This window comes from Rosa rugosa, chromosome 7 (assembly GCF_958449725.1).
Source record: "Rosa rugosa chromosome 7, drRosRugo1.1, whole genome shotgun sequence".
Taxonomy (NCBI): Eukaryota; Viridiplantae; Streptophyta; class Magnoliopsida; order Rosales; family Rosaceae; genus Rosa; species Rosa rugosa.
This window is the reverse complement of record NC_084826.1, coordinates 16,503,573-16,517,389: the sequence shown is the minus strand read 5'-3', so window position 1 is coordinate 16,517,389 and position 13,817 is coordinate 16,503,573. Positions and strand designations below refer to the sequence as shown.

General features: G+C 39.9%; 1 protein-coding gene and 1 pseudogene across 2 annotated transcripts; one reads left to right on the top strand and one right to left on the bottom strand.

Moving 5' to 3' along the window:
• The first annotated feature begins 2,143 nt into the window (after positions 1-2,143).
• LOC133719871 (putative pentatricopeptide repeat-containing protein At5g09950) lies at positions 2,144-4,443 on the top strand (annotated as a pseudogene).
• Positions 4,444-4,485: 42 nt separating this feature from the next.
• LOC133719870 (probable disease resistance protein At4g27220) lies at positions 4,486-13,428 on the bottom strand. 2 transcript variants are annotated; one of them, XM_062146070.1, is made up of 11 exons: positions 13,261-13,428; positions 12,466-13,032; positions 9,251-12,365; positions 8,879-9,143; positions 7,830-7,873; positions 7,514-7,636; positions 6,894-6,974; positions 6,704-6,805; positions 6,082-6,172; positions 5,022-5,088; positions 4,486-4,946 (listed from the first exon to the last, which is right to left on the bottom strand). In XM_062146070.1, the coding sequence occupies exons 2-3, from the start codon at positions 12,999-13,001 to the stop codon at positions 9,572-9,574; spliced, it is 3,330 nt and encodes a 1,109-aa protein (XP_062002054.1). In that variant the 5' UTR covers positions 13,002-13,032; positions 13,261-13,428; the 3' UTR covers positions 4,486-4,946; positions 5,022-5,088; positions 6,082-6,172; positions 6,704-6,805; positions 6,894-6,974; positions 7,514-7,636; positions 7,830-7,873; positions 8,879-9,143; positions 9,251-9,571. The 2 variants fall into 2 exon arrangements, with proteins under 2 accessions (XP_062002054.1, XP_062002055.1); XM_062146071.1 differs by having other exon boundaries at positions 6,704-6,792.
• Positions 13,429-13,817: the final 389 nt, after the last annotated feature.

Sequence of the window (13,817 nt, the reverse complement as noted above, 5' to 3'; positions counted from 1 at the left end):
GGTCTCTAAGCCTACACGTGGTATTATATCTTGCTGCCATATAGCAAATCTAGAAGGAGGGAGAGAGTTCGGGGGAAGAGAAGAGGAAAGGAGGAGATCTATCGAAAAAAGAGACACCGGCCCTCTAGAATTCTCTACATCTCTCTCAAAATCTCTTAACCAGAAGAGAAACTTTGGGGGGGGGGGGGGAATAAAAGTGAGAAGATCCATTTTGTTTTGGATGGCTACCCAATTCCTGACTAACTACCTATAGAGGATGGAGGGAGCAAAGAGAGAGAGAAAAGGTTTCGAGGTCGGGATGTTACAGCGCGCTGGCAGGCGGGCACAGGGGCGCGCAGGTAATGATAGCGAGCGAGGGCTAGGTGCAGCGAGGCTAATGGCGAGGCTAACTGGTGAGGATTTTTTTTCGGTTTTTAGGTTTTGGTTTTTTTTAGGGCTAGGTTTAGGGCTCGTGCTGATAACGTGTTTAGGAATAAAGTATGCAAAGAGATTGTAGAGAGAATTGTGTTGTATTCATTGATAATAGAAGCCCTATATATAGGAATTATAAAGTACATAATCTTGTGATACAAGGAAAACTATTCCGAATATGACTAGGAATTCTAGAACCTTCTCTCCTATTACAACTATTTTTTTTTTTTTTAGAGTAATAGTCAACCATTTTATTAATAATAAACATAAGAAAAATTACAACTTATAGATGTAGAAACTACATCAAGATATAAAATAATAATAGAAATACTAGATGCGACAAAACATCGGAAATAAAACCTAGCAAGGGTACGAAGGGATGCAATTAAGCATTAGATGAGGCATCAGACAGAGTCCGGGCTAAGTAAAACGGTACCAATAGTATGGTCGACCATACTTCCATGCAAAGATATACGTCGAATAGAGGGTAACCTTGTATCAAGGTAACCGCCGGTAGTGTGACCAACCTTGCCTACTCCACACAAATTAATGCGCTGAATAGAGAGTAATCTTCTACCTAAGTAACCAAAGAAGCAATTCCAACATGCAGATAAATTTAGGGCCCAAAAAAAGTCTCCCGGATCCCAAATGCGAACCCTAACAGCTTCGGGCTCATTCACCATCTACCAAGCCCCAAGAAGGGAGACCCAGCCCAAAGCCTTTCTTGAGCAACCCAACAGAATAGAGGCCCAGGCCCACCAGAGTTTTGGGCACCCAAAGCCTCTCTGGGCACCCACCTTGATCTCGGCCCCGACAGCTGCTCCACCGCCCGTCGTCGGAGAAGGCACAACCCGGTTCCACCAACGAGACTCCACCCGCCTCCACCACCAGATGTAGCGCAGGTCCAGCCCACTGTGCCGCCGCGCCTCCATACCAACTGCACCCGGATCAAACCACAGCACCGCCGCCGCTCGTCGGAAGAAAGAGACGGCGCTCCACTCAAAAAGCATCCGCCGAAAACCACCAGATCTACCAAACCGCCCTTACGACACGGATCGGATCCAGACACCTACCGTCGAGGAACGCCTTCAACCTCCCACGTTTGGGTCGTAACCGACCCACATCGAAAGGAATGATCAGACGCTTCTCCCGGCAAAGTGTAGAAGCTCTCCCACCAGTGGTCGATTGTGAAGGCAAAGCCAACGCCGCGACCCATGAATGCGCTAGCCATGATTGCTCCGAGAACCTCAGAGGATGGTAAGAGACGGCCACAGCCGTACTCGATGGAGACGCCACCAAAGATGATGCCAAAATACCCCGCCGTTTAGGCTGAAGGGAGGTGCAGAGACGCCAGGCCCATGGACGGCGCTCTCGTAGCCCTAGCAGAGCTCTGCTAGGTTTCATTTAAGAGTTTATCGTAATAAGTTGCAAGGGATTCTCCTATTACAACTATAGAACTTATTATAGTTTGACAAGACACACTAAATGTCAACATTCTTCAACACACATCTAAAAGTAATATAACTACGATAGTTATATTCTTGTAATTTGATTCGGATCAAGTCGCTTTTTTTAAGTACTAACTAAAAATTACATGCTATCGATTCAATTTAATCTCAATTACTTTTTACAACTCCATGCAATTTGTCGGTCTTCGGTTCTAAAAAATGGATCCCGTAAATTTTAAAAGTACTACAGAAGAATATACTCAATATAGTTCGATTTATTTGCTTATGCGGCACAATTGATGATTCCATTTTCATGTAGAAAGGTAAAGCTTCCCAGAAAATTTCATTTGCAACCCCTTTCTTTATGAGTTTTCAACCCTTGCGCCTTTTTGGCGGCCAAATTCTGAAAGCGGAGTCCACCACTTTGGCGCAAGTCATCCAAACCTACGCAAAAACCAAGCAGCTAAACAAAGGCAAAGAGCTCCACGCTCACCTCCTACGCACTCATTACCCACTATGCATTTTCCTCACCAACCACCTCCTCAATTTGTACTCCAAATGCGGGCACGTCGATTATGCCCTCAAGGCTTTCGACCAAATGCCTCACCGAAATTTGGTTTCCTGGACTGCAATGGTCACTGGGTTTTCTCAGAACTTGAGGTTCTCAGAGAGTTTCAAAGCCTTTTCCCAGATGAGAAGTGCTGGGGAGAGCCCGACACAGTTTGCATTTGCAAGTGTCATCAGAGCTTGTGTGGTTCTTGGGTCGGTTGAGATTGGGAGGCAGCTGCATTCTCTTGCTTTGAAATTGGGCTTGGCTTGTGAGTTGTTTGTGGGTAGTAACTTGGCGGATATGTATTCGAAATGTGGGTTCATGGTTGAGGCTTGTAAGGTTTTCGAGGAAATGCCGAGTAAGGATGCTGTGTCGTGGACTTCGATGATTGATGGGTATGCAAAGAGTGGGGATTTTGAGGCAGCTTTACTGAGTTATAAGAGGATGATCAATGATGGGATTGGTGTAGATAAATATGTTGTTTCTAGTGCATTGAGTGCTTGTTCTGCACTGAAGGCTTGTCAGTTTGGAAAGTGTGTTCATTCGACAGTTGTGAAGTTGGGATTGCAAGTAGAGGTTGCTGTGGGAAATGCTCTGGTTGATATGTACTCGAAATCAGGTGATATGGAGAGTGCTTTAAACGTGTTTCGGGTTGACCCTGAGTGCAGAAATATTGTGTCGTATTCCTCTCTGATCAATGGTTATGTTGAGATGGATGAAATCGAGAAGGCTTTTAGTGTGTTTGTTGACTTACAGAGAAGGGGAATTGAGCCTAATCAGTTCACTTTCTCTAGCTTGATCAAGGCTTGTGCCAACCAAGCTGCACTTGAACAAGGGATCCAACTTCATGCTCAGGTGGTCAAGTTTAATTTTGAGAGAGACGATTTTGTGTCTTCTGTTCTTGTTGATATGTATGGAAAATGTGGGTTACTTGATCACTCAATACAAGTGTTTGACGAGATAGCAAACCCGATTGAAGTTGCGTGGAATCTGTTGCTAAATGTATTTGCGGTTCATGGCTTAGGAAATGACGCCTTTAAAACATTTATCAGTCTTTTAACAGGGTGTAGCCATTCTGGATTGATAGAGGAAGGTTTAAAGTACTTTCACTCTATGGAGAAAACATATGGAATAGTACCTAGAGCTGGACATTACTCTTGCGTTATTGATTTACTTGGCCGGGCTGGAAGGCTTGAAGAGGCCGAAGAATTCATTAACTGCTTGCCAATGCAGCCAAATGTTTTTGGGTGGTGCTCTTTTCTTGGTGCTTGCAGTCTTGCACGATTCATGGAGATAAAGAGAGGGGCAAACTGGCAGCGGAGAAATTGATACAGCTTGAACCTGAGAATAGTGGAGCACATGTTTTGCTTTCAACTCTACATGCAAAGAAGCAAAAATGGGAAGATTTCAGAAGTTTGTGGAAGATGATGAGAGACAGCAGCATGAAGAATTTGCCTGGTTATAGTTGGGTTGATGTTGGAAACAAAACACACACGTTTGGAGCCGAAGATTGGTCTCATCCTCAGAAGAATGAAATATATGAGAAACTTGATAGTCTTCTTGATCAGATCAAGAAAGCTGGATATGTTGTAAATACAGATCTTGTTCTTCATGATATGGACGACAATTCAAAGGTAGAGCTTCTTCACCATCATAGTGAGAGGATAGCGATTGCATTTGCACTGATAAGTATGCCTGCCGGGAAGCCAATCATTGTGAAGAAAAATAGGGCGGATTGCCATTCTGCTATCAAGTACATCTCCTTGGTTGTTGGAAGAAAGATTATTGTTACTTGTTAGGGTAAATACTCGGTTTCACCATTTCACGGATGGGTTGTGTTCATCTGGAGATTACTGGTAAAAGTTTTGAAGGCCATAGTTTTGTAAAGGAACTCATACAAAAGTCTTCTGCCTGGTTACTTGAGAGGTTAGAGCTAGGAACCATTTGCATTTTCTCTCTCTCCCTCTCTCTCGTGAAAGACACAAGAATCATGGACCAAGAAAATGGCTGAATGTTACCCATCAATTTATTTTTGCTTTCCAGAATTGTAAATGGCTTCTATTTGAGAGTAGATAATAAAGTAAAGCTTAAATTAAAATCAGATATTAAGTAACAAAGAAGAATTTTCTCTGAAGCAAAGCAATTCATGCTTCTCCATAAGTTCTATCTCACTTCCTAGATGGAAAACTCTATACACGCCAAAGTCTTTTATTGAAATATTCTGGGAACAAAAGGGAACAGACAAAATGCTCAGACGAGTGTGCACTAATATATGAAGGCTAGGAACCACTACTAAGTACTAACAAATGACATATCGAGGATCTATCATCTAGTATCTACAGAGGCATACTTAAATCCCTCAGATTGATGCTGATGTGGTAATGAAGAGGCTGATGTGGTAATAAAGAGGAAGCATTTCAAGCTCTTCGATAACGTGAGTGTCCTTTCTTCTTCAAGAAATTGGGAATCTCGACAGAACTGCCTTCTGAGAAGGAGGATGGTCTTCGATTGATTCCAAGGGTAATGTCTCCTTGTGCCTGCAATTTGGTATTTTAATAAAATTGTCGAGAGACTTATGGAGAAAGTGAGATAGAGTGAGCTATGCAGAATACCTAGTGTGGCCTCCCCATCACTTTCTTCTTGGCGTTTGAATCCAGTACCAATTAGAGTGATGCTAATCTGTATGAAACCAAGACAAGCAACATGACATTTAATAGGTTTTCAAACCAAAATACCACTAGATACTAGGATAACCAGGACTATATATCATCTATTTGCTTATAGTTATACCTAGTAACAAGAAAATTAAAGGGTCAATTGACCTCGCACAAGGAAATAGGGTCTGATGAAATGAACTGCTAATGCACCACAAGTCAATCACATGACAAAACTATTCATAGTATAGATAACTCGGTGAACATGTTATAGAAGGCAGAAATGGAGATATATGTTATATCTTGAAAAGCATCCAAAGAAATTTCACATCATCCTTATAACCCTCAATGTAAATATTTTGTGCAAATTCCACAGCTGATAGCTAACTCACACAGAACTCCGGTCATTCTAACATTTTTCCAAAACAAAAAAGATGTAAAATTCTGCATTGAACAAGAGTCACAACTGACAAGCATAAGAGGAAAATGCATCTAGAAGATGGGATTGGCTACGACCAAAGAATTTGAATTCTCTATGTTGATGACAAAGTCATTTTAGGATCAAAATTATTGCCATGCACACTCCATATCACAGGACAAGGAGAATGCAAACGTAGTAGTATTCGGACCATCTCCAATACTAAGAAATCATTCTCAGTAAAAAAAATTATCAGCAAAGAGCACTTCCCTTCTTTCGTAACATCCAAGTCAAATAAACATTTCTCGAAGCTTATGGCCTTATCCTGTACCTCATTGAGGAACAAATACCTATATATTTAAATTCTAACAAACCAGGGATTAGATCACCTTCCTCCTCACACACTAACCCAATAAACTGAGATGTTCTTCATGTCATTCATAAATGTAATTTTCACAAGGTTACCCACAGTGATGCCATCATGAAAGGCACTATGGTAATTAGGTTCCACTACAATCATGTCCAAAATCATAAGTGAAGCCTCTGACTCTGACATCATATTAGCACTGTAAACATTCTAGTTAGTAAATCACAAATTACCAGTTGCAGTTCCTATCCCCATCAATGAAGAACTCGCATTCACCATTATAGCCCTTACATCATTAAAGTCGACATTTGCCAGCCCAGGAATCTGCATTTAAGGTGATGACTATCAACTAGTGTAACAAAATATGACCCTAAGGAAATAGGACAGGAAACTACAAATGATCAACTAAGCAATTATAGAACTCCATTGATCTAAAGATGACGTTCCAAGCATATACCGATGCAATGCTTATAAGTTATAAATTCAGCTTATCAATATAAGAAGTTTGAAATATATCATCACAATATCACTATATTCAGAACCGGGTGCCAGTTTTAGAATAATAATAATAATAACCCATGAAAAGAGTAATAAGTATTCATACAGAACTACTGGTGCCCTTACGATGTACACATTAGGGAAAGCATTGAGATGCCTATCTTAGAGTCTGTCAAGCACTCTTACAGGATGTAGCATATGAAAAAAGAAGTAAAAAGTTATTTCCTGATAGGACACTTCGGCGTTCATTCTCATTTTCATTTAAAAAATTTTCTTTGCTTTCCTTTTTTTTGTCTAATTATGCTGTACTTAACATCAAGATAGAGGTAATAATTAACATCTTTAAAGATCACATACCGTGATTATATCAGAGATACCACGAACACCTTGTTGTAGAATATCGTTAGCTAGATTAAATGCCTCTGTTACTGGGGTAGACTGGGAAACTGCAGTCAATAACTTGTCATTTGGAATGACTATCAGTTTCACTACTTAAAGTAACAGATAAACCAAATGCTTGCATCAAAATTATGTATGGTGCATATACCTTCAGTGACTTGCCACGAGACTCCATCTACACCCCTTCAATACTTTCAATTACATGAGCCAATTTAATATTTTGATTCCCCTATAAAAACATAACAGGGAGACTAATGTCATAACTAGAATAACTAGCAATGCAAAAACCAATATTGTACAAAATGATAGACAGTGAATCAGGGTCTGCAATTGAAAAGCCTTAGGCCCTCTATGAAGGAACAAAATGGGAGGAGTAAGTGGCAGCTTCATTGGTTCCTTCACTAACCGCAGCAAGCAATATACACAAAGACCAATTGTAGAAAAAGGTTTCATTGTCATTGTATTCCAAATTAAATTGGCCTAGAACAAGTCTTTCCATAAACAAACTAAAATAAGATTCTACAATTATGCTCATCCAACATTGATTCAGAAACCCTACTGCAGTAATTATTAACCGTAACCCACATGCTTGTAGCAGAAAACAACTTAATTTCACCTTGTTCTATATGACAATAATTATTTCTAGGATTTTAGTTTTAATCAAGAGAAGATTAAGATTCAAATTCACACAAAGGAACATGCAACACCCTAAAACATCCATAAAATCCAACATCGATGAATCCGTGCTTAAATCCAAAGGAATTATACCTAGAATAAATTCAGAGTAAAGAACGGCGGAACCCATCGGCAGCTGCTGGCTAACTCCCCGTCGTATGGCCATGTGGGTTTTGTAGATCAGCTCTGGTGTACAATTCATTGGCTGCTAGGACTCTAGGAGAGAGAGAGTGTGATGAAAAGTGATCAGCTATGTTTAGTTTATTAAACATATGATCCAATTTTTGGCCACCGATATTTGCTATCAGTGAATCAAAAAAATTAATAGAACCGTGCCTTAGGACAATGAAAAGAAAAAAGGAAAATAATTATCAGACAATTGAAGTAAGTATAGGACACAGAGGCGTACCTCAAATGTAGGCAGATTGGACTCGATCGGCGCGTTCTACACGACTTGCCAAATGAAAATAAAGAGAAGTAAATAAGTCAACAACAATTAAATTTTTGAAATCTTGCATCATTGTTTAGGAAAATCCCAAGCATGCAACTGTGGTGCAATTAGGAAACATAGAATTAAGAAATCAAAAACTTGCATCATTGTTTCAAATCTGAAGAAATCAACTAACAATTAAACTTTTGAAAGCGGAACTCGTTTGCAATAACAGATTAAAAAAGCAAACAAATAATCTCTAAGATATATTGAGAAAGCAAATAAATAATGTTAATTATGGAAAAGCTCTCTCTCTCTCTCATTTATATATAGATCACTCACCAAAACAGCTTTTAATTTCTATTTGTTTACTAGCAGGAATTCAAACTAGCCTACCAATTATGTAAGCAGACTATAAGAGAAAAGATAAAAGAAACCAATTACCTGCATCAAGCTATTTTTCTGCAGGACCTCCACAATGAAAACAAATAATGTATAGCGAAAAATATGTCCTAAGAAATCAAGGTCACACCGTGGTAGAGGCGTATTGCAATAAAAGTGCAAGTTACTCACAAAGTTAATGAAGTTATTTGAAGGCATTTTTTTCAAACCCAGCAAGGATCAGCCTCTTGAACTATAACCTAGACCTTCAAACAACAACTAACAAAAAACCAAAATATTTTTTGCTAATTCATATAATTCACTACTTACAGAACACATTAAACACAGAGCAAGAAAGCATATATCTACAATTTACATACCCACAACTTTGAGTTCAACAAAATTAAGAATCAATGGCCCAAAGTCTCAGCAAGTTAAAGTGCATTTAGCTCTAAATTTTACCATTATGACTAAACAGAGACAAAGAGTTGACATTTTTCTCCTTGAATGCATTCACCTAGTTCAAATAAACATAAGATACGTACAGTGATAGAATGATTGAAACTAGCAAACTGATCATACCCAAACACCAAAATTCACGGACCAGTAAAAAGATTGAAACTTTAACCATAGCAACTGATATATACCTTTGATTTCTCCGAGTTTGATTTGAAAGGTGGAAGCTTCCTCTCTCTAGGCGGAGGCTAAGTTGGTTTGGAATATAGGGAAAGAGAGGAAATTCGAATGAAATGAAACAGGCGGGTCATCTTTTCGGGTCCTCCATCGCGAAACCAACCCAGGAGAAATAGGGAACATTTTAGGCTACGGTGCGGGTCATCTTTTCGGGTTCTCAATCTCAGTCAATTCACATCCTTAATTTGGCTGAACGATTCCGATGGCCTCAGCAAGAACCTTCAAACATAGGATTCAATTCAGATTGAATTGATGCTTGGTTTTGGAAGAAGATCACATCCATCCACAAAATGCAGCAAAGCAAATAAAAGAAGAAAAAAAAATACCTCAAAACGATCTGAGTGTCTGGGTGATTTTCTGGTTCGGTGCCTAAGCACAGATTGTCAGATTGGAGACCTCCACCGTCAAATCGAAAGAACAGATAGACTGAAAGTGACTGTCTCTCTCTCTCACTCCCTATCAATCTCTACCGCTCTCAGCTTCTATTCACTTCTGCGCAGCAGAGAAAAGACGACAGGTGTGAAGCCCAGAATTACGTGGTGGCTCAGCAGATGAACAGGTAGGTGGCAGGGGCAAGTGAGTGTAAATTGATTGGAAGGGAGGGAAAAAATGGTCAAATCACTTGAATGTTACTGTTCATCCCCCTCCTAATCGAAATCAACTTCAACTTGGTTCCTGCTGTGGAAGTAGTCAGAAGCAGAGGAGCGTGGAAATGACAAGTGGGGGCACTCCCACAGATATAAGGTTTCCAATGAAGGACACTCAAAATCAATAGTAGCACTTCCCTCGTACAACATTGGAAGATATTCCAAAATTAAGTTCTTCAATATTGGAAGAACGGTCTTCTTGTTGTTCAATGTTTCCCTCCTTGCTTCGATTACTCTTTCCAACACAGGGCAGTCGCGTACAACAAGGGTTTCCAGTTGAAAAAGACATTGAGCTACATCAAATGTGAAGAGACTTCCCTGGATGTTGCACCTCTCAATGGCCAATTTCTTTAGAGCCTGGAACATTCCACGTGGAGCATGACCATTACATAAGCTTCTTATTACGTCTAGATAACGCAACTCCATCTCTCTCAGATTTGTTTGAACTGGCTCAAATCCTTCACATCCAAACACATATTCCACTCCACTTGTCTGACAGATTAGTTCTTCCAGATTTGGTAGTTTCTGCAACAATTTTGATGGCAACAGCACATTCCCCAAGTTACGACACGATCTGACATTCAGTAATTTCAGACCGCGGAGAGATCCAGGTGGTAACTCACCAACACATAACTGCTTCAGTTCATCCAGCCAATACAGATGCAACTCTTCCAAGTTCTCAAACACAGGCTTATCAGGAACACATGTTATTGCATTCATCAACTCTTTCAAGTTCTCACAGCAACCACGTACATGGAGAACTTTCTGTCCATTTAACCTCCCACGGTCATATTCCACAAGAATGTTACTCAACCCTCTGCAATAAGCATAATCTAGCGTCTCAGTATTCTTTACCACACAGTTGACAAACCAGTCCGGAAGGGTTCCTATGGTTGTCTCAAGACCCAAGTCCCTACGATTATAACTTTCACCAGATAGAGAGCTCACCATTTCCTTCTGTCCACCACTGTTGCTGCAAATGCAAATATCGAAGTGAACCCAATTCGGTTCGACCTCAACACTTCTAGGGATGCAATTTGCATCTGATATGCAAACTTGCAAAATGCTTAAATATGATAAACCAACTACTTCATCAAAGACAATATTGGTTTCTTCTCCTTCTTCATCAATTTTACTCCTCCAATCCCTACATCCACGTTCTAGGTACAGTGCTTCTAATTTATGCAACTTTGATATCACTTTAGATGGAATTGTTGCGGTGGCGATAACTTCGTCGGGTACATTGTCCTCGTCTGGAAAAGTACTGACATCCAGCATCCTTAGATTGGTCAACTGTCCTATTTCTCTTGGCAATTCTCTCAGAGCAATTCCTCTCATACTAAGAATCTCAAGCTTGTTAAGTTTTCCGATTACAGAAATGTCAATTATGTTCTCGCAATAATCTAAATACAAAGCTTGAAGGTTGGTTAGGAAACTGATTGATTGGGGTAGTAATGAAATACCAGTGCCGCTAAGATCCAAGACTCTTAATTCATTCTGACTTTGGAAAAAAGAGTCTGGGATCTCATATAGACGATCATTGTCTTGCAGTAATAAAATCTGGAGATTTGGACATACCAACTCTTGGGGTAGCTTCCAAATTTCGTTCTCCATTAGTGAGATTCCAGTGTAGCCTTTATGTGCATCAATCTGTGGCCAATTCTTCAATTCACAGCCAACTTTCACCAAGACCCGCTGGCCTTCAGATAACGAAATTGAGATTGCCATATCCCGAACGACATCATGCATCTTTACATATCTGTCATTTCTAGCTTCCAAAAGCAGGCTAGAATCTTTAAGGGCCTTCACCACTAAATAAGTTGTGGCTCGGGCTTCTAGTAAGTTTGAATCTTGAAACATTCCTTTCCCAATTCCATACTTGAACAAGTATTCAATTGGGATATCATAATCTTCTCGGAACAGGCAGCAAAGCAAGAAGCATGATTTGGAATCATCAGATTTCAAGTAATCATAGCTTAACTTGATGCATCTGTACACATCTTCCTCATCTTCAGGGTTTGCAGGTTGAGACTCTTGTAGTCGTCGAGCAGCTTCTTTCCATCCATCTAAACCTTCATCTCGAAGGGCCCTCGCAACTGCTATCAAAGCAACTGGCAGACCCGCGCATTCTCTAGCCACCTGATGTGCTACAGCATTGAAATTGGATGATTTGTCAAAAGACTTCCTTGCTTCCTTCACGAATAAGCTCCAAGAATCTTCTTCTGATAAGATATTGAGATGAATGTTTGCATGGCAATCCATGGAGTAGCAAACACTCAATTTTCTGGTGGTCAGTAGAACTTTGGAATTGCATCTTTGAAGATCGTTGTGGCTCGGAATTCCAATGTCTGAAAACTCTATTCTCTTCCAAATGTCATCCAAGATTATGAGGATCTTGGTTTCTCTCATTATTTTCTTCTTCAATTCACGGGCTCTTACAATTTCTGTCTTCTCCTTGAGTTCAAAGCCCAGCATTTCTGCAAATGTCTGTTGAATTTTCATCAAGTCGGGGTTTTGGGATACGACAGCCAAAATCACTTTATCAAAAAGCCTATTTTCTTGGGCTTGTACACCGACATAATTCACCATTGTCGTCTTCCCGACGCCCCCCATTCCGTAGACTCCAATGGTAGTGGCCTTACTATCTTTCAGCGCATTCATGACCTGATCAATGGCTTGTTTTGTTGCTTCAAATGCTTCAAAACCTCCGATGGACATTGTAAACTCAAGTTCAGTAGCTCGTAATTTATTGCACACAAATTCCTCAATGGCATCCAAAAGTTCTCTTTCAGTTCTACAAGTAAGCATTATGGGTCAAAAAATCATTGGGAAAATTAATGATAAATCGAAAAGCACAAGTATTACTAACTAAAAAAAGGTTTCATCATGCTTACTTATAATCCTGTGTGTTCCACCCAGAGAAATTTGCCACTTTTTTTAAAGCAGCTCTCCACTGCTGCACCTTCTCTAATCCGTGTCGCCCAGATTTATCATGCTCAGCGAAAGCATCTCCAAAACTCCTCTTCTGATGTCGTACATTAGTAGGATCCACATAATAAAAAAGTGGCAGAATTCTGTTTTTGTCTTCTTCCACTTCTTCCATGCATTCACAAATGTGTCTAAGTTCCTCCAAACACCAAGTGGAAGAGGCGTAGTTTTGAGAGAGAACAATAATTGCAAACCTTGATTCTTTAATTGCCGTTAGGAGAGTGGGAGAAATAACATCCCCTACTTGAAGGTCTTGGTCATCCATGAATGTTTTGATTCCTCTCCTGTTTTGCAGTCGATAGTATATTTCCGATGCAATACCTTTTCGAGTGTCTGCACCCCTGAAACTCAAAAACACATCATGCTTCCACAGAGGAGCTGATGATGAAGGAAGAGATGCAGAGGCATCAACATCAACCGATTCATGAGTATCCTCCGACATTGGCTTATCAAGTTAATATATAACAAGTAACCTGCAATGAAAATATATCATATTAGAAAAAGAACCCAGAATAACCTTTGAGCTTACAAGTACAACTGATCTATTAAATCAAATGGATTCTGAACTAAAGGCCGAAAGCAAAACAGCTTTCTTTCAAAATTTAATCGTTTCTTCCAACATTTAATCAACTAAAGCTTTTCTTTCAAATTAATACGAAATTGGTGTTCCATAAAAAGCTAGAACATTTCGCTATACAAACCTGAAAAACTGCTTCAATCTAAGGATCGCAGCAAGCCAGCAATGGCAATTTCGTCCTCACCTCGCCAGTGATTGAAGAAACGATTATGAGTTTATGACTGTCTCTGCCCAAACGATTGGAAGTCCGTCTGAGCTTCTATTTCTGTTGTAGTTGACTGGGTTGCTCTCTTTTTTTACTAGTTTCTGCTGTAAACGAGGTCGAGCAGTATCCTTTCTTTATTTGTAAGTTATTGGACCCAGGTTTTGGGCTCCTTTGGGGCTTGGGCCTGTCCCTGAATGGAAGTTTCCAGTTGTCCAGGAAAAAAAAAAAGGTTTTACAGCATTTTCACAGCATATATGCTAGCTTGAGGCAATTATTGGTGTTTATGGTCCTAAGCATTTTCACCTGAAGTCATCGAACTTAGTTTTAGACTTCTAGTCTTTTATTAGAGGACTGGTTTCTTAACCTATGAAACCATTCTAGCATCAAGCTAGCCATAACACTACCTGATGAAAATATCGATACTTTGTTAACGTTTCATTTAAACACTTCAATTTTGTGATCAGGTACATCTCGAA

Coding starts and splice junctions, on each gene's coding strand:
- LOC133719870 (XM_062146070.1), bottom strand. CDS start 13,001: ATGTCGGAGGATACTCATGAATCGGTTGATGTTGATGCCTCTGCATCT. Junction 12,366..12,465: donor TGGAACACACAGGATTATAA/GTAAGCATGATG, acceptor GCTTACTTGTAG/AACTGAAAGAGAACTTTTGG.